Source organism: Delphinapterus leucas, chromosome 1 (assembly GCF_059928025.1).
Source record: "Delphinapterus leucas isolate spDelLeu-1000000601 "Yukka" chromosome 1, BTC_Dleu_Yukka2, whole genome shotgun sequence".
Taxonomy (NCBI): Eukaryota; Metazoa; Chordata; class Mammalia; order Artiodactyla; family Monodontidae; genus Delphinapterus; species Delphinapterus leucas.
The window spans coordinates 183,750,549-183,770,416 of record NC_143129.1 but is presented as its reverse complement, the minus strand read 5'-3'; the positions used below and the strand labels follow the sequence as shown (position 1 = coordinate 183,770,416).

The window sequence follows — 19,868 nt, the reverse complement described above, 5'->3', positions numbered from 1 at the left end:
CTTTCTGGCTTCACGTTCACACAAAGCTACCTGGCGTTCCCCTCAAACCCTCTCATCTCTCTGTGCTGTTCCTCGCCTGGAGTGACCATTCTTCTCTTTCCTACTGCATTTTCTCCTGGAGAAATCCTTTTTGTCTTTCCTAATTCCCCATCTTCCTTCTGTGCAACCATAGCACCAAGCCCATCTTTTTCTCCTCCTGTTGTATTTTACCAACCCATGTAAATCCACATATCTATAAATATTTCTATGTGTAGCCACCTGTGTCTATATTCAGCTGAACAATATCTCCAACTCTAGTCTATTACCACATGGATCATTCTAGACTCTCTCTCTTGGCTTATCTGTAATTTCCCACTGCAAGAGTGAGATGGTTCCCAGTCTCTGCCATCCACTTATTTGTTTAATCCCAGTATTCATGTAGAGTGGGGTCTCTCACTGTATTTTACCTGTGTGCTTGTTTGTCTACAAGATCAACATCCCAAGCGCTTAAAAATAACTAAGTGCTTGATACACACCAGGCACTGATCTAAAAGCTACAAGCATAGAATTTAATTCTCATAACCAACCATGTGAGGCATTTACTATTAGCTCAACCAAAAAGGAAACTGAGGTACAGAAAAACCAAATAAGTTGCCCAAGTCGCTCAATTACTAAGTGGCAGAACCATGGTTGACCCCAGAGAATAGACCCACAGAATCATGTGCTCCAGAGCCTCCCCTGGGTTAGAGGTGCTGCAGGTAACATGAGCGGAATTGATAATGCCACAGTCCCTTAATTCTGACATCCTGGCCTTACTGTTTCTCAGCACTGCGAGCTGCCATCTATGGTGGTTTTCTTTGCCCCCTCACACTGTAGGTCCCTGTGGCAGAAGGTAAGGATGGTCCAACCACAGGGTTGTCTAGGCCTTCACTATATTCGTAAGTCATGGAATTCACCACCTGGGGAATCCCCATTCCACCCCCAAGAAAGCTGCTCCCAACCCCACCTCTGTCCCACCCGGCCTCTGGCCTCTGCCTCCCTAACTCCCAGGAGAAGATTTCACACCCTGTCAGAAGCCTTTCGGCAGGTGGTCCTTCCACTTCCCTTCCTACACCTCAGTTTTCTCCACCTTTTTGTACACACCCTCTTCACATACACACACACACACACCCCTCTACGAAAGCCTCTAGCTCTGCTGTGTGTGTGTAGGGGGCACTGCCTCTTTCTCCCGACACCCTTTCCTGTCCACCTTCAGGGCCCCTCGGTGTTCGCTATGCACCTGAACACATGCAGAGGCTTCCCCAACCTTAAATCTTAAAAATCTCAACTTTGCGACCACCTCATCTCTCACTCCTCCCCTTCTTTCAGCAAATATCGTCTGAGCGGCCTCCTCCATGCCAGGTTCTTTTAGGCAGTGGGGATTCCGGGATAAACAAAACTGGCCAAACCCCTGCCCTTAAGGGGCTGACACTCCAGTGCAGCCAAGCTGTTTGAAGGAGCAGGGAATGCCCCTCGCCTTCCACCGGCTCACAGAAAAGCAGCACGTCTTGGTGAAAAGTGATCATATTTGTTTTATTGAGTATATACAGAGGCAATTCTATTGTCCTCTAATAATATAATTTGGGAACAATAATCTCTGACTTGGTTAAAGTCTCCACAGGGACCTGCTTCCCAGATTCCTAGACTTCATTACTCACGACATCATACTTTTCAAAACTAGTGTTTCTGGAGATGGATCTGACAAGAGGATGGATTCCACCCTGAACGTGGGCCCGTGGCCCCCGGAAGACTACGGGATTGGAGAAGAACTAGTTTCTTTGGCCACGTTTGATTCCTTCCATCTCAACACCACGGTAATGGCTTTCATTATAAGAGCCGGTGTTGCCAGGAGCCACACAATGGCTGACCCAGCATGGCTGAGGGACAGCTGCCCGGCGTGCCTTGGGGTTGGTGATGGGTCAACATGGAAAGAGACAGCCTGGCTTTAAGAACTGCACAGAAGCCCTTACGACAGTCTCATCAGGGCCTGCCTTCCACACCGGACTTGTCCTAGTTCTGGATTCATAGCCCAGGAGGGAAGCTCCACGCAGACCTGATTCACAGGCTCCTCCTCTCGAGTTACTGCCCCGCAGTAGAGGGTGGAAAGTCCTTTAGCTCCTCCTTTTCTGGGTGCACCTCTGACACTTCGTTCATCTTGGTGAAGATCTCATTGATTTCTATGAAGGTCTTGGACTTGGTCTCGGGGACAACCAGGAAGGTGTAGATGGTGGTGAAAACACATATCATGGCAAAAATGATAAAGCTGTAAGCTCCGAGGCCCACCTGTGGGCGGGGAGAGGGTTCACATTCTTGAAAAGGTTCTCGATTTACTGCTTGAGTATTTTGGGCCTCTGGGGCCCCTGGGTGGCACTTACTTGAATGAATGGGAAGATCAAGCCCACAGTGAAGTTGGAGAGCCAGTGGACACTGCCCCCCACCATGTAGGCGGCCGGCCGGGAGGACTGCAGGAAGATCTCGGTGATGAGCAGTGCGGGGATAGGACCTGGGGAAGAAGAGGAAGAGCTGTCTTCCCTGCCGGCCGAGCAAGCCCACAGAGGGTCCTGGAGCCCCTGCCCATGCAAGGTTCCAGAGGCATCCGGCCCAAGGTGGAGCAGTGTGTCTCCAGGACTCCTGGTCTCGTGGAGAAGCAGTGTGGGAAGGCACCTAGCAAGAGTCGGGCACAACAGGCGACATCCTGTGGTATCCCTAAAGGGGGCCCATGACCACCTGTAAGACTCTCTGTGCCGACCACATGGGCACCGTGCTCCAGCCTACACAGGCTGCTTTACTGTCCTCGCTCAAAGCCCTCTGCCACAAGAACACAGGCAGAGAAGCCGTTTGGGCCGAATTCGCCCCTCCCTGGAGCCTCTCTAAGGAGCTCAGGCCAGCAGTTTCTAGGGCTGGTGGTACAGGAGGGGGCAGTGAAACCACAGAACCAGCTCTGGGGTACATACTGGGCCCAAGGGCATGTCCTATGACATAGGAGATGACGCAGGCGATGCTGACGTAGGGCATCCAGGATATTGTGTCCTGTGGGGAGAAAACAGAGTTGGATCACACCTGGCAAAGCGGAGACAACCTGGGACGGGAGCGTCAGGACTCTCGGTTCCCGGAGGGCCAGTAGCTCTGCCTGGGTTGGGAAGGCGGGCGCCAGGCACCTCCTTCTACAAGCAGCGCCACCTGGATGCCCCTGGAATACCGGATGGAAGTGGGAAGTGCGCTGCTGGGGCGGGGATCGGGGCTGCACGGGATCCCCAAGCAGCGGACTCGCGCATGCGCACGAGGGCGCAAGGCCCCCCCAGGCGCCCCCTTCCTCACCTGCAGAGCCAGGGCGGCAGTCAGCACGCAGCAGGCGGTGAAGCAGATGGAGAAGCCTAGGAGGAGCAGGACTCTCCTCCCCAGGAGCTCCACCACGAAAACCTGGAGCGAAAGGGCGAGGAAACGTGGGAGGCTCAGCAGGCCCACCTCCCCCTGTGCGCCCACCCGCCCGCCCGTGTGTGTGTGTGTGTGTGTGTGTGTGTGTGTGTGTGTGTCCTTGAATGGCCAGCGGGCCTCCGCACTGCGCAGTCCAGGGGCCCCATTTGTCACGCGGTGGCCCTGGCACAGGTAGTGGTCCCCAGTGTGAGACGTTGGAGAAGAGCCACCTCTCACGGCGGTAGCTTCCGGAGTGGACGGTGGGGACGGGTCTCCATCTTTGGGGCCACAGGCTACCGCCCACCCCCCCAAGAGACAGGCTGGCATCTGAGGACAGCCCAGAGGCTAGAGAGGAGGGACCGAGGGGCATGTCGCCACTGAGCTCCGGGCTCCTTCCTGGGCCAAGACTCCCCATTCTCAAGGTGCCCTCCATCCTTGGTGGCAGACAGGGACTCTGCTCCCGGGGGCACTCACGGCGCAGATGGTCATCAGCATGTTGACCGCGCCTGTGCCCGCCGTCACATACTGGACATCCTGTGCCCTCACCCCAGCGCTCAGGTAGATCTGGTCTGCGTAGTAGTAGATCTGGAAGGCCACCCCCGAGGCTGGTGAGGCCAGCCGGGCAGCCTGGACCCCTCAGCGGATCCCTCCCCGCCCCCGCCCCCGTGCCTGCCCGCTGCCCCGGCCCCGGCTGCCCTGGTACCGCGTTCACTCCCGACAGCTGCTGGCCGCCCATGAGGACGACGATGGAGATGACCTGCCACCGCAGGGACCTCATTCTGAGCAGCTTCAGCACGGAGATGAAGCCGGCGGCCTTCTCGGCCCTGTCCTCCTCCCAGATCTCCTGTGTCTCGGCGTCCACGTCGTCCCAGCCGCGCAGTTCCCTCAGCGCTGGGTGAGGGAGCAGAGAGGGCGCTGGGGGCTGAAGCACGCAACCCCCCGACCCCCAGCAAAGATGCCGCAACCTGCGTCGTTTCTTCCGGTCTCCTGGGAAAGCCTTACCGTTTTTGGCAGCCGCTTCATCTTTCTTCTGAATGAGCAGGTACCTGGGGCTCTCGGGGAAGAAGGGCAACAGAAGGAGCTGCAGTGCCGCGGGGATCCCGGTCACGCCGAGGAGGATGGGCCAGCCTGCAAGGGAACCAGTCCTACGTGAGAGCTGGCGCCCCAGCCTCCTCTCCTGTTTCTCTCCGCCTCCAGCCCCACGGAGCCGCTCTGGCCCATTGTCCTGATTGGTTTTCTTTGGAGCTGGAGCTTCTTTCTTCTCTTCTGTCCCCAGCACCTAGGATGGTGCCTAACCAAGAGCGGACACTCTGAATACTTAGAGGATGGACACTGATGAATAGCCACTACCCACCTATCAGGTGGACAAAGTGAAAACTCTGACAACACCAAGCACTGACGGGAATGTGGGCAGATGGGAAGTGTCCACACCGCTGTGTGGACACGTGGCATCTTTAGGGGACAGTCTGGCAGGAGCTAGTGATGCTGGACACCCACGTGCTCTAACCCAGCAGTCCCGCTCGGGAACGCATGCCTGGGCCACCAGGACACCGGAAGGACAAGGGCAGAGCCCCACTGATTATAGAAACAAAACCCAGAAACAAGGCGAATGTCCACACAGTAGAATGGATGCATACATCATGGTTCATTCATAAGATGGAATTTTATACTGTGGTGAAAATGAAGCAAGTCAGGACGGGAGCCAATCCTACCAATGCGATGTTGGGTGCAATGTGGCTCCACACAATGTGGTTCCATTGTATTAAGTCCGGAAACAGGGAAAATTAACTCTATCTTCTAGAAAAGTGGTGAAACTCTTCTAGGGAAGAGTAAGGATGCGATGATCATAAATGTTGGCACAGTGGCTCCCTTTGGGGGCGGGAAGGCTGTGATTGAGGGGTGCACAGGGGGCCGGCGTGGTTCTAGTTCTGGATCCTTATATATGTTACATCACTCAATAAAAACAGTTAAATAAGTGAATGAGTGGTTCAGGCTCCATCTAGGAGCTGTGAATGCCCGACTCACCCCCTTTTCTCCTATGAGGAGGTGATAACTGCAGACATCTGCGTGCCGGGCACTAGAGTCTAATGGCTTTTCACATGTAGCCCACTTCCCCATCATAGCAATGTCAGGAGGCAGGCACCAGGATCAACCCCATGTTACACCTGCAAACACTGAGGCATGGAGGGCATGTAGCCCCCTTGCCCGAGATCAGTTATTTCGGAGCAAAGCTGAGATTCGAACTCAGGCACATTGAACCCTGAATCCCCATCCTCCCAACCTTCTCCCACCTCTTGGCTCCGAATCCAGGGCCTAGCTGATCCGGGTCCCGCTTCTATCACCCTTGCACAGACTACAGCGAGTATAGACGTGCCTGCCATTCGGGCCGTTGCCATCTGCCCTCTGGCCCCGACCCCGCCCCCTACACTGAAACTCTTCTCATGAGATCTCAGTGACCCCTAACTGCCAAACCCAGACACCCTGTTCCAATCTTGACCCCCGTGACTTCTATGCAGCCTTTGTGCTGTGACTGCCCACTCGCTTCCAAGAACTCTGACACTATTCTCTCTGGCCTTCCTTCCTTCTTCACTGAGCACCTAGTATGTGCCATGAATTGCGCCGGAGATTCAAAGATGAGGAAGGCCAAGCCCTGCCCTCCACACTCTTGTCTAGAGGAGGGTACCGAGGGCTGAATAGTCACCATAAAGGATGGAGGGACAAAGTGAGAGTCCACCACCACACCTGCAGCTCCCTGCATGCACAAAGAACTTTATGCTTCCATCCCCTCTGCCCACATCTGGAATGCTGGTCCTACTCGCCACCCCCCAAGCCCAGGCCCTCTCTGAGACCCCCTCCCTGGGTGGAACCATGGCTCCCTCCCACACACCACAGAGCAATTCGCAGGTGCCAGGGATCCGTGGCTGTTTCTGGGTGCAGCTGGTTGGTTACATGCCATCAGCGGGAGACAGGAACCTAGCTCCTCCACTCCTGGGCCCAGCTCTTTACAAGGGCGATTGAAAGGTGGGAGAGCTGGTAGCTAAACTCAGACTCAGGCCTGCACTGCCTGCATTTGTGTCCTAAGGAGACATTGGACATGTGATCCAACTTCTCTATGCCTCAGGTTCTGCACCTGTAAAATGGGTATAGTAATAGTACATGCTTCATAGGTTGTTTGGAGGATTAAATGGATTATATAAAAGACTTTGTGTCTGGCCCATACGTTTTGACTGGTGCTTTGTTAGTGGTGATTTCCCTTTCAGAGGTTCGAGACCGAAGATGAAAAAAAGGGAGGTCATGCAAGAACAACGACAGTTATGAGTTGCTGTGCACCTACTATGTGCCAGGCCCCAGGCTCTTGGGGTGGGGGGGTGTGCGGTTCCGAAGTCTGGGTCTGGTGTGGATACCAGCCCTGAGACTCACCACCTCACCCACGGAGGCTGGGTCTTGTGACCCTCTTTCCTGGTCTGCGATGGGATGATCACGGGCCCCTGGGCAGCTGCATTGCTGGGAGGCTCCAGTGCAATGGTGCCGGAGGCCTTAAGCACAGAGCCTGGCACCCTGGTGGCCGTCATTACCACGCCCCGGGTCCCTGTGTGACAGCCACCAAGCAACCAAGAGAAAGATAGCAGCACCTCCTGCGCCCTCACAACTCCCTCATCCGTGTCCCAAGAGGGACTAGAGAACGTCAGTCTGTCTGTCCCCACCAACTTGTTCAGGCCCGCTCTGGGCAACCTCCGGCTCAGCACCGTGGGGTCAGGGCTGTGCAGGGGCCCCGTCATTTAAGAGAAAAGACCAGCTCATAGGAACGGGCTGGGGGTCTGAGGTGTCCTGAGCTCACCTTCTTCGTTTGCGAGGAGACTCCGAAGACCCAAGATCTGGGCCGCAAGGATGCCGACGGTGATGAAGAGCTGGGGCACCACCCCCAGGGCCCCCCGCAGGTTCTTAGGGGCCAGCTCCCCTAAGTACATAGGGACGACATTGGAAGACAGACCTGGGAGGGAGGGTGAAATAAAGACACCATCAGGAAACATTAATCTGGCAGGGATGAGCTCTGTCTTCAAATACATTTATCCTTCCTCAGCAATCGCATTAGTTGGGCTGAAACTGTCTCAAAACTGCAGGACTAAGCAAACCACCCCTCTTGCAATTCTTAGGCCTTTTAACTTTAAGAGAAAATAGTCTGACCAAAGAAGTTCATGGACAGTGCGTTTGCTTCAAGACTGGTGTCACCTGGGGACACAGGCCACCCGGACCTCAGGTCTTCCCTCCTGATTGGCTTGGTCTCGGAGAGGAAAAGCCCAGGTGTGATTAGACTCTCTCTCCTCTCTTGCTCCTCGGGGCGGCGGGGGGGGATCCTGTTACTAAAAGGCCAAGGACCCCTGCCCACCAGCCTTACCTTCTGAGACTGTATATTACATAATAAGCTGATGGATAGACATCGAAGCACAAGCTTTATTTGTCAGTAAGCATTGAAAACTTAAATATATACTGTAGACTAACTGCATTCTGGGATTTGTGTAATGACTGAACTACTTCTGACTCCTCAGTATTTGAACTTGTTGGTTTTCCCGTCTTACTGATATCTGACCCCCTTATGAATAGGTGAAACAATTTAATAGGCTCTAAAGTATTTTCATAGATATTATCCCATTTAGTTCTCCTCAAAGTCCAGTGAAAGGTTGGGGGTCTGGGAGGAAGGTCAGATGGGTTGTTACCGGTCCAAGTATCGCACGTGGAGCCAGAGGCAAGCTGGTGCTCAGAAAGACGTGGGGTCTGAGGGGGAGGCTGTGGCCAAGGGCAGACCAAGGGAGACGGTGTGGGGTGAGGGGAGCCTGGAGCTGCTGGTGATGGGAGGGTATTTTATAGCACTGAGGTAAGAGGAAACTGACGGCCAAGTTTTCAGCTCTGCAATTCTGCCCAAGGACATCTCTGCTTAGTATTTTATTATTATTATTTTTTTGGCTTTTTTTTTTTTAAACATCTTTATTGGAGTCTGATTGCTTTACAATGGTGTGTCAGTTTCTGCTGTATAACAAAGTGAATCAGCTGTACATATACATATATCCCTATATCTCCTCCTTCTTGCGTCTCCCTCCCACCCTCCCTATCCCACCCCACTAGGTGGCCGAAAAGCACTGAGCTGATCTCCCTGTGCTATGTGACTGCTTCCCACTAGCTATTTTACATTTGGTAGTGTATATATGCCCATGCCACTTTCTCACTTCGTCCCAGCTTACCCTTCCCCCTCCCCCATGTCCTCAAGTCCATTCTCTACGTCTGCGTCTTTATTCCTGTTCTGCCCCTAGGTTCTTCAGAACCTTTTTTTTTTTAGATTCTATATATATGTGTTAGCATATGGTATTTGTTTTTCTCTTTCTGACTTATTTCACTCTGTATGACAGACTCTATCTAGGTCCATCCCCCTCACTACAAATAACTCAATTTCGTTTCTTTTTATGGCTGAGTAATATTCCATTGTATATATGTGCCACATCTTCTTTATCCATTCATCTGTCGATGGACACTTAGGTTGCTTCCGTGTCCTGGCTATTGTAAATAGTGCTGCAATGAACATTGTGGTACCTGACTCTTTTTGAATTATGGTTTTCTCAGGGTATATGCCCAGTAGTGGGATTCTGCTTAATATTTTAAAAGGGGCATCACAGTTCATTAATTAATACCAATTCTTTCTGATTTTCAGACAAAGACGGACAGTCTTTAGAGCAGCTCTTAGGTGTCTTGTGTGGTGGAGGGGCGGGGGTGGCCCTGCAGGCCCAGTGCCCAAAGGGCTATGGAGAAAGCGACGCCCTCGTGTTGCCCGGTCACCATTCAGGCCCTGGTGGCCGCTTCTCAAGGCCAAGTGCTTCTGAACTTTGTTAATAGCAACACTGGAGAGACCAACACCAGGGGGTTTGTGAAGAGATGGGATTCCCTTCATGTCGGTGGAAAACAGTCTCATTCTGTCTTAAAAAACAACTCCATGGGGCAACCCCCGGCCAGCCTGTTCTGACACCAAAGCCAGAGAAGCAGCTTTTAAAGTTTAAATTCCATTAGTGAAAGTCTGAAGCGTTCTTACCAAAGATGTTGAGTAACAGCAAACCAGCAAACTGAGCATCTGGGGGTCCAAGCTGCATTGACCCTGAACCCGCTTGGTCAGAGTGGCCGTTTACTTCGTTTTTAGGGTGTCTAAGTACCACGGGGCTTGATGACACCCTTTCCTGACTTTTCAGGAAATATGTGAAGGAATGAACAGCAAATAGATTAGGCTTCTGCTGGAGTTCTTCAAGTATGACCTGAAGACACAGGGGGTTCCTGACACCTTTCAGGTGTCACCTTTCAGGGGGTCTGTAAGATCAAAACTGTTTTCAGAACCGTCCTGAGATGTTACTTGTCCTTTTCAATCTCGTTCCCTGACCAGTTTTCCAGAGATCACATGCTCTCTGACGTCACACCAACAGAACACAGAAGCAGGTTTGAGAATCTGGCTGTCTTCTGTTAAGCCAGACATTCAAGAGATTTGCAAACATGTAAAGCAATACCACTAAATTTTTTTGTTTTAGAAAATAGAATTATTTTCATAAAGACATGTAATGGGCTTCTTATTGCTATCTTAAAATGAATTAATACATTTCTTGGTTGCAATTTCTAACATGGTAAATATTGATCAGTATAACACATACGAGCTCCTTAGAACCCTCAATAATTTTAAGAGTGTAAGGGGGTCCTGAGGCCAAAAAGTTTGAGAACTGTTGACCAGAAGTCATGCTTATTTAAAAGCAAAGGTTGGTTGGGAATTCTCTGGCGGTCCAGTGGTCCGTGCTTTCACTGCCGAGGGCCTGGGTTCAATCCCTGGTTGGGGAATTAAGATCCGGAAAGCTGTGTGGCATGGCCAAAAAAAAAAAAGCAAAGGTTGGGATGTTAAACTGTGATTTTTCTATTGGAGCCTAACATTTCTTTTTTGGAACCAACTCTGAATTGTTGGCTGTCAATAGAAACGTCACAGCACCTGCCCGCTGCTGACAACTTCCAGGAATCGTCCATTTTTCATAAAGCTGAGCCCGGCTGCAGGGAAAAAGTGCAGGAGCAGGGCCAGGCACCTCGGGACTCCTGGCCAGATGGTAGATGAATGTCCGGGTGCTCTCAGGGAAAGCTAGAATGAATGAAGTTTGCCAGGGGGCCCATCAGTCCCTCCTTGAGGTGACCTCTTCTGTCTTCGGGAATCTTGTTTTCCTCTTCATCTCCCCAACCCTGCAATCCCTCGCCACTTCCCCCAATACCAGGCTCCTTGCTGTCTCCTCTATTGTCAGTAAACTCCAGGGAAGGGGTTTGCTGACATCCAGCCAAATTATCCCTTCTTCATCCCCATCCCTGTGTTTGGAAGGAGAACGAGTCACTTGAAAATGCCACAGCCTGGTGGGGGGCGAGTGAAGTGCCCAGGGTGCAGCATTTCCAGGGGCGCTTACCCTTGGGGGCCCACCCTGCAGTGCACGGCCCCGAGAGTGGGCACCTCGCTTTCCTCGACGGCCCTGGCCCTTCTGCCTACAGAGGAAGCCAACCTGAAGGAAGGCCACGGCATGGCTGAACCATGTCTCTTCAGTCTGAAGCCATCATGGGGGAATTTTCTATAACCAGGGAAACCCGGCCTGGGCAGAATGGCTTTGGAGAGGTTACTACCATTAACTCTTTTCTGGTAGAGGGATTCATGCATTTGATAATTTCTCAAGCTTTTTTGACCACAACTCACGGTGCAAAATACAGAAATACATTTTACATCCAACTTGGTTCTCACATATGTATAAAGATAAAGAACTGAAACAACGTTTCAAAAGACAATCCTTGGGCCTCCCTGGTGGCGCAGTGGTTGGGAGTCCGCCTGCCAATGCAGGCGGCATGGGTTCATGCCCCGGTCCGGGAAGATCCCACATGCTGTGGAGCGGCTGGGCCGAGAGGCCCGCGTACCACACACAAAAAAAGACAATCCTTATCTTTACTACATGTGACACAGTCTACCCTAGTTAAAAGCAAAAAAAAAAGAAAATACTGTTTGCTAAACAGATGTCACCACCCACCAACTGATCCTGAGACAGGCTGGGATCTGGGACCCTTTGCTGCAGTGTTTGCAGCTGGACAAACATCTCCTTGAGCAACAAGCGGCAGAGAAACTATAAGGGACTAAAAATAACTGTGTGCATGTGTAGTTGGGGCAAATTATGGACAAAAAGATACAAAAAGACCAAAGAAAACCCAACTGTCACCTCTGAAGAGCCAGGAGAAAACACTGGGTGTCTTGAGCAAAAGCAGAGTACTGCGCATGCCCCCTGCACTCAGCACAAAGGGGTGGGCAAAACACCCAAGCCACCCCTCTGGCCTGATGCCTGGACACACCTCTTCCCTCACGCCATATAAGGAACGAGCTCGCCCCCCACCTCGGGGAGTGAGCAAGGGAAGCTGTTACTTGTTTTTGCTCCCTCCTGCGGCTGCAGGGGCCCCAACAAAGCCTTGCCTGTATTTCTTGTCTGGCCTCTAGCCAATTTCTGTTGATTGGGGAAGGCCAAGAACCCTGGTCAGTATCATTCCCGACCTGCAGTTTAGAAAACATTGAGATAAAGGAGTGGTTGGAAGGACCAGTCCTATCCTAAGATTCTGTATCTCAGTCTTTCAAAGAACAGCTTTCTTCACAGGAAACTCCACAGTGAAGATCTGCCCGCGGTCCACACACATCCCTATAACGCAGGGGCTTAAGCGTCTACCCACAGCAGAGGGGTAGGAACAGCTTGACCCTATATGCTTCAGAGACCCCAGATTGGTTCAGACCCCAGGTGCCTGTTCTCCCTCCCTCTGACCATCCCGAATCACAGAATGGTTTACCTGCACATATTCCCACCAAAAGTCTGGCCACAATTATCATCTCAAATGACTTGGCAACTTCACTGCATCCCATTAAGATCGCAGGCACGATGGAAAAGATGTTGTTGAACAGCAAGGTTCCTTTTCTGCAGAGGACAAAATACCAGTTGGTTTGGTTTAAGGATCTGCCACTCCTTTAACAAATGTTTGCCGAGCATCTACTCAGTTACAGCAGTTGCTGTTGTGTTGTTCGATTTGCTGTTGACCTAAGATGGATACAGGTCCAGTGCATGGCCTGGTGTGGGAATATTCTGTGTGGGAGCAGATGTAAATGACCTCACTGCAGAGGGCATCAGTAGTGGGGAACAGAGGGAAAGGCTCGCATATTACAATACAGTAAAGGGTTCTGCAACCATAAACTAACATGATTTTAGTGTAATCTTGAAACCCAGACTGGATGAGGACATTAAGGGAAAGGTTTAGGCCAATCTCACCTATCAACGTAGATGTGAAAATCCTAAATGAAATATTAGCCAGTTGAATTCAACAGCATATGTAAGACTCTTTCAAGGTTAAAAACACCATATTAAAGATTGTACTGGGGAAAAATATAGGATCAACAATTGAAGTAGCAAAACAAGTCAATAAAATTTGATATCTATCATGATTTAAAAGAAAACCTTAACAAACTATAAAAATGAGGGAACTTATGTAAGCTGATAAAGGGTATCTCCTGAAAACCTATAAAAAATCAAACTTAATAAAACTTACAAAACAGTCCAATTTAAGTCAAGACTGGAGTTGGACTTGGGCCCTGGAGAACCAGACAAAGGCAAAGGGAAAGCTTCTCTGGAGAAGCCCCTCCCATTGGGCTCCCCAGGAGTCCCCCAGCCAAGGACCCCCACCCCCTGAGATGAAGCATCACCATTACAGGACACACAAGACAATCCACCACCTGCAAGAGGCCGCACATACAAACAGCACAGCTTCAGACAACAGGATTAGATAGAAGCCATAAAATATGTTTTAAATGAGTAGTGGCATAAAATAAGGAATCAAAAGCGTACTATAGGAAGAACAAGAACATACATAAAACAGAACTACCCAAAACAATAGCAAAAAAGATAGATCTTAAAAGCAAATGAATAAAACTTAGAAATGAAAAATATAGTCATTGAAATAAAAACGTAGTAGGTGAATTGCAGCTGAGGGAAGAATTAATGAATAGGAAGGCAGACCTGAGGAAGTTACATAGAAAGCAACAGAGAGAGAGAGAAGATGGGAAGTATGACATATTAAGATAGGGAGGATTATAATATCACTAGTCACAGTAGCCAGAAGGTGGAAGCAACCCAGATGTCCATCGACAGATGAATGGATAAACTAAATGTAGTATATTCATACAACAGAGTATTATTCAGCCTTAAAAAGGAAAGAAATTCTGACACGTGCTACAATATGAATGCACCTTGAGGGCATTAGGCTAAGTGAAATAACCCAGTCACAAAAGGACAAATCTTGTAGGATTCATTCATATAAGGTCCTTAGAGTAGTCAAATGCACAGAGACAGAAAGTTGATTGGTGACTTAGGGGAAGACAAGAAAGGGGAGTTATTGTTTAATGGGTACATGGTGTCCGTTTTTGTAAGATGAAAAGTTATAGAGATGTGGGTGGTGGTGATGGTTGCAGAACAGTGTGAGTGTACTTAATGCCAAAAACCTGTACACTGGACTTCCCTGGTGGCGCAGTGGTTAAGAAGCCACCTGCCAATGCAGGGGACACGGGTTCGAGCCCTGGTCAGGGAAGATCCCACATGCCGCGGAGCAGCTAAGCCCCTGCGTCACAACTTCTGAGCCTGCACTCTAGAGCCTGCGAGCCACAACTACTGAGCCCACATGCCACAACTACTGAAGCCCATGTGCCTAGAGCCTGCGCTCTGCAGCAAGAGAAGCCACTGCAATGAGAAGCCCGCGCACCACAGCCAAGAATAGCCCCCGCTCACCACAACTAGAGAAAAGCCTGCACGCAGCAACGAAGACCCAATACAGCCAAACTAATTAATTAAAATTAGAAAAAAAAACCAACGTGTACACTTAAAAGTTGGTTAAAATGGTAAATTTTATGTTATGTATATTTACCACACTTTTTTTCTTTTTGCTGCACCGTGCCACTTGTGGGATCTTAGTTCCCTGACCAGGGATCAAACCCGGGCCCTGGCAGTGAAAGCGTGGAGTCCTAACCACTGGACTGCCAGGGAATTCCCACCACAATTTTTGAAAAATAGTTTTTTAAACAAGTCTCTTTACAGACAACAACAACAATGACAAAAGCACGGAGGAACTTCCAGAAGAATATAGAAAATGGAGGAGAGAAAAGATCGGTAGAAATGATGGCTGAAAACTTTCCAGAACTGATGACAAAGACATGAAACCTCAAACAAGGAACTGCCATGAGTTCTGGGATAAATAAATCAGCCATAGCTTACTCATGAAAGGGAAGATTCAACAGTGTAAGGATGTTTAGTTTTCCTTCAATTAAATGATAAATCCAAATCGATTCCAAGCAGAATTCTTTTTCAGGGATTTCGATAAGCTGATTTTTTTTTTTTTTTTTTTGCGGTACGCAGGCTTCTCACTGTTGTGGCCTCTCCCGTTGCGGAGCGCAGGCTCCGGACGCGCAGGCTCAGCGGCCATGGCTCACGGGACCTGCCGCTCCGTGGCATGTGGGATCCTCCCGGACAGGGGCATGAACCAGTGTCCTCTGCATCGGCAGGTGGACTCTCAACCACTGCGCCACCAGGGAAGCCCTCGATAAGCTGATTTTAAAATTAACACAGAAGACTAAAGGAACATGAATAACTAAGATAAATTTGAGAGTAAGTGATTTTTTACATGGAAAAAAATTAAAATAAAATTGGCCTTCCCTCTCCATTCACCTACTACATACAAAATAAAATTATCCCAGATCTATCTGGGAAAGACAAAATTGTAAAATCATTTTTTTAATTATAGAAGATTATCCTTATGACGCCTGGTAGGGAAGACTGTCTTAAGACACAAAAAGCAAAAATCATAGATGAGTTAAATGTGACCACTTGAACATTTAAAGATTTTGTATCAAAAAGATACTACATGTACAATTAAAAATAAAGCAACAGGGCTTCCCTGGTGGCGCAGTGGTTAAGAATCCGCCTGCCAATGCAGGGGTCACGGGTTCAATCCCTAGTCCGGGAAGATCCCACATGCCGCGGAGCAACTAAGCCCATGCGCCACAACTACTGAGCCTGCACTCTAGAGCCTGCAGGCCACAACTACCGAGCCCGCGTGCCACAACTACTGAGCTCATGTGACTAGAGCCCATGCTCCACAACAAGAGAAGTCACAGCAATGAGAAGCCCGCGCACCGCAACAAGAGTAGCCCCCACTCGCCGCAACTAGAGAAAGCCCGCGTGCAGCAATGAAGACCCAAAAAACCAAATAAATAAATAAAATAAATAAATAAGGCAACGGATTGAGAAGACGTGTGCCGGATACAACAGAGTACAGTGTGGATGTTACTTGCACGATGTGCTCAGAAGTGAAATTTCCTCCCAGCACCCTCTGTGCCTCCTTTTCCCATGTGTGAAAAGGGGATGGGGCTTTTGTAAGGATTAGTGCAATTAATATCCCCTAAAAGCACTTAGGATAGAGGCCGGCAAGTAGGAACCCATCAATTAATTGTTAGCTGCTACTGATAGTTAAAGAACACAGATAAATCTTTAAGAAAACCACAAACAACTGAATAGCATTTATCACATTTTCAATTGGACTAGCAACTGTCAGCTCCATCTTCAGACCAGACGGCTAGTCCTTCACTCAGGAGAAGCATCCTGCAGGTCTGTGACTTGACTGATGCTCTGCCCACCGGTGGTCCACAGGGAGAACTGTGCGTTCAACACCAACCTCCCAGCAAGACTTCAGGACCTTAGATCCTGAATCACAGCTTGTATGTTTCTATTCTCAGATTCTTTTTGAAAAAGACTGGAGAAGGAACCAAGGTCTGGGGTCTGGCCTTGAGCTCACTAGATCTGTGGCTGAGAACGGGCACTTTACCTCAACCCGCCTCCGTGTGCCCATCCTCGAAGGGAGGGGCCTGGAGGGGAAGAACTCTTAAATACTGTTCATAACAAGGCTGCTTGCTCTCTCACGCCCATGGAATTTACCAGGGGGGTGGGAGGGCTTAAGGACCTTTCTTGGAGTCAAATACAGAATCTCTGATGCTTCTAGAATTAGGGGCAAAGATTTAAGCTCTGCTCTTGCCACTGATGACGCTCACAGTGAGGGTCGCCCTGGGACCACACGGTCTCACACTGAAGGGCTTGACATTAATCTCAGCCACTTCAGAGTTTTACAGGAATTTAATTTGGGCTACATTTTGCATGTAACTGGATTCGAAGGTAAAAGAACAGAGCAGTTAGCTTGTGTTCATTTAGGAAGCAGAGTTCAGGAGCATCAGTCTATGGTCTGCATTGGGCCTGATGTCTTGGCCATGCCATCTGGCATTTGACTCTTCTAAAGGCCAAAAGGAAGTTTTGGAAAGGACGATTTCAAGGCAAGAGAGGGTAAGAGCGGGAGTGGGTCCTGATCTCTGAAGCACTCTCTGCTCTTTCCATGCCCACCTCCAGCCCTGAGACCCATCGCCCCCACCCACCCCAGACCCTGAGACCCATCGCCCCCACCCACCCCAGACCCTGAGACCCATCGCCCCCACCCACCCCAGACCCTGAGACCCATCGCCCCCACCCACCTCCAGCCCTGAGACCCATCGCCCCCACCCACCTCCAGCCCTGAGACCCATCGCCCCCACCCACCTCCAGCCCTGAGACCCATCGCCCCCACCCAACTCCAGCCCTGAGACCCATCGCCCCCACCCACCTCCAGCCCTGAGACCCATCGCCCCCACCCAACTCCAGCCCTGAGACCCATCGCCCCCACCCACCTCCAGCCCTGAGACCCATCGCCCCCACCCAACTCCAGCCCTGAGACCCATCGCCCCCACCCACCTCCAGCCCTGAGACCCATCGCCCCCACCCACCCCAGACCCATCGCCCCCACCCAACTCCAGCCCTGAGACCCATCGCCCCCACCCACCTCCAGCCCTGAGACCCATCGCCCCCACCCACCTCCAGCCCTGAGACCCATCGCCCCCACCCACCTCCAGCCCTGAGACCCATCGCCCCCACCCACCTCCAGCCCTGAGACCCATCGCCCCCACCCAACTCCAGCCCTGAGACCCATCGCCCCCACCCACCTCCAGACCCTGAGACCCATCGCCCCCACCCACCTCCAGCCCTGAGACCCATCGCCCCCACCCACCTCCAGCCCTGAGACCCATCGCCCCCACCCAACTCCAGCCCTGAGACCCATCGCCCCCACCCACCTCCAGCCCTGAGACCTTCATTGCCTAAGTCCCCAAACACTTGGTCACTGTCTGATCTTCTTAACCGCATTAGGAAACAACCACCAGGGAAGCCCAGGAAACAAAGATCATCGCAGCAATCATAACCTGGTTTTATGATACTGATTTCTGCTTTAGGCCCAGGTTTTAAACTCTGATGGGGTCTATGAGTTTCAGGGAGTTGAACATTCACCTTGCCTTACCTGCCTAATTTATTCACCAAGGGGCCGACCATGAGGGAGCCGAGGAAGCCTCCAAAGGGAAACATGGACACAGAAACCGACCACAGCAGGGTCAAGGAAAATTCGCTTATGTATTCACCGATTCTGTCATAGTAGGTCTCGTTATAAAATGCTTTCATGAGCTGGAGAGCAAAGCAAAACAGAGCACCAAAATAATCTGAGCTGGGTTTGCAGAAAGAACAGTTTAAGTTGTTGGGCCACCCGATGGGATGAGCTGGGCATGTTGGAACATCAACACGATTAAGTGGAGGAGAGGAATGAAGATTAACAGCAATTAGCAGGGGGTACCCACGCGGGGCGGGTGGCTGGGAGGCCTCTGATGGGCAAGCTGCCGGGGATGTTTCTTTTTTTTTTCTTTAAAGAATTTGATTGGTTCTCTTTATTATTTATTTATTTATTTGGCTACGCCCCGCAGCGTGTGGGATCTTAGTCCCCCGACAAGGGATCGAACCCGCGCCCCCTGCAGTGGACGCTTGGAGTCTTAACCACTGGACCGCCGGGGAGGTCCCTGCCCAGGATGTTTCTAACCCCAGAAAGGAATGACTCCAGGCTCCCAATCACGGAATCAATGCTGGATGAGCCTGGCCCCTCCAGACTCTGCTGTGGATTACGAGGCTGTGGAAGATCAGAGTGCCCCCAAACCGACCCCCCACCCCTGGAGGCCAGCCCACCATGTGTCCAGCCAGGCCTGGCTCTCCACGAGAACCTGGTGTGTCCCCATGACCCTGTGCCTGCAAGTCCCTTGGGCTTGCGCTGTTTATTTCATGGGTTTCCCCCACCCTTCACTTGAGGTCCCACTGTGTGCCCTCAGTGTCTGTACAGTCCCACCCTAGTGGCCACCTGGGGAACCGGCTGCTCCAAACCCACCTCCCTGTTCCCGGGGGGCTGCGTCTCGCCCACCATAGCGACCTACCTTGGCAGGGGAGTTAATAGCAGCCACGTTGTACCCATACTGGAAGGATGACCCAAAGGCAGCTATCAGCGTCGCCAGAGCAAGCACTGGTATCAGCTTCTGCAGGAGGAGAGATCACGGCTTTAGGTAAGGAAGCAACCCGGGGCTCCGGGGAGCTCCTGATTTACTCAGAGTCTCGCAGAAAGATGGATGTAATGGGATCCGAAGACCCGTGGTCTTTCAACCACTCCATGCCTGGAAACCTACCCTCCACGCACCTTGGGTGGAGCAGGTTTCTTTAACCGTAGCACTTAAGCCTGGATAATCCTCCTGGATAATCCTTTGTTGTGGGAGGCTGTCCTGTGTGCACTGTAGAGACACCCCTCACCCCATCTGGGACAACCTAAATGTCTCCAGACGTTGCTAAATGTCCCTGGGGGCAGGTGGGGAATCGCCCCTGGTTGAGAACCACTGGGTCTCAACAAAACCGAAGGGTCACCCCCTCCAACACGCCACCTAATGTCTGAGCTGCTCCTGTGACGTTCCTGCGGGGGACTGCCTCTGCTGATTGCAGCAAATGCACTCAGGCACTGCCTCAAACACACCCCCCCCCCCAAAACTCAGAGAGAAAGTGTGAAAATTTTTAATTTTTTAGGGCCACTGATTAACTTCCTTTAGCCTCTGGACTGTTGCTCTAAGAGGCAGAAGGCATGGTGAAAGAAATATTTAAATTTAAAGATTTCTGGGGACTCTTAAACACACACATTCTGTGACGATATCCCCTTTGACACCTGGGTAACTGAACACTCATTTAAGACAATCTTTAATGACACGTGGGAATTCATTAATAAAAGAATGAAAATTGGGAGAAAAATAAAAGTGGAAAGAGCTTTGCTCTTAGAATCTATGGATCTCAGTTTGAATTTGCCCACTGCCACTTTCTGGCTTAATTTCTGTGATCTTCAGTTTCCTCATCTTTAGCGTTAGGATAATAACACCTCTCGGAGTTATTGCAAGG

At 50.7% G+C, this 19,868-nt stretch overlaps 1 protein-coding gene across 1 annotated transcript; it reads right to left on the bottom strand.

The window, feature by feature from the left end:
* Positions 1 to 1,507: 1,507 nt before the first annotated feature.
* On the bottom strand, positions 1,508 to 18,080 carry SLC2A5 (solute carrier family 2 member 5). The gene is made up of 10 exons (XM_022598639.2): positions 17,920 to 18,080; positions 12,301 to 12,425; positions 7,271 to 7,423; positions 4,435 to 4,560; positions 4,136 to 4,323; positions 3,907 to 4,017; positions 3,337 to 3,438; positions 2,973 to 3,048; positions 2,394 to 2,521; positions 1,508 to 2,301 (listed from the first exon to the last, which is right to left on the bottom strand). Exons 1-10 carry the CDS (start codon positions 18,075 to 18,077, stop codon positions 2,098 to 2,100), a joined length of 1,371 nt encoding a protein of 456 aa, XP_022454347.2. The 5' UTR covers positions 18,078 to 18,080; the 3' UTR covers positions 1,508 to 2,097.
* Between the last annotated feature and the right edge of the window lie 1,788 nt (positions 18,081 to 19,868).

Coding starts and splice junctions, on each gene's coding strand:
- SLC2A5 (XM_022598639.2), bottom strand. CDS start 18,077: ATGAAAGCATTTTATAACGAGACCTACTATGACAGAATCGGTGAATAC. Junction 4,561..7,270: donor TCTCCTCGCAAACGAAGAAG/GTGAGCTCAGGA, acceptor GTTCCCTTGCAG/GCTGGCCCATCCTCCTCGGC. Junction 3,049..3,336: donor CTGCCGCCCTGGCTCTGCAG/GTGAGGAAGGGG, acceptor TTCTCCCCACAG/GACACAATATCCTGGATGCC.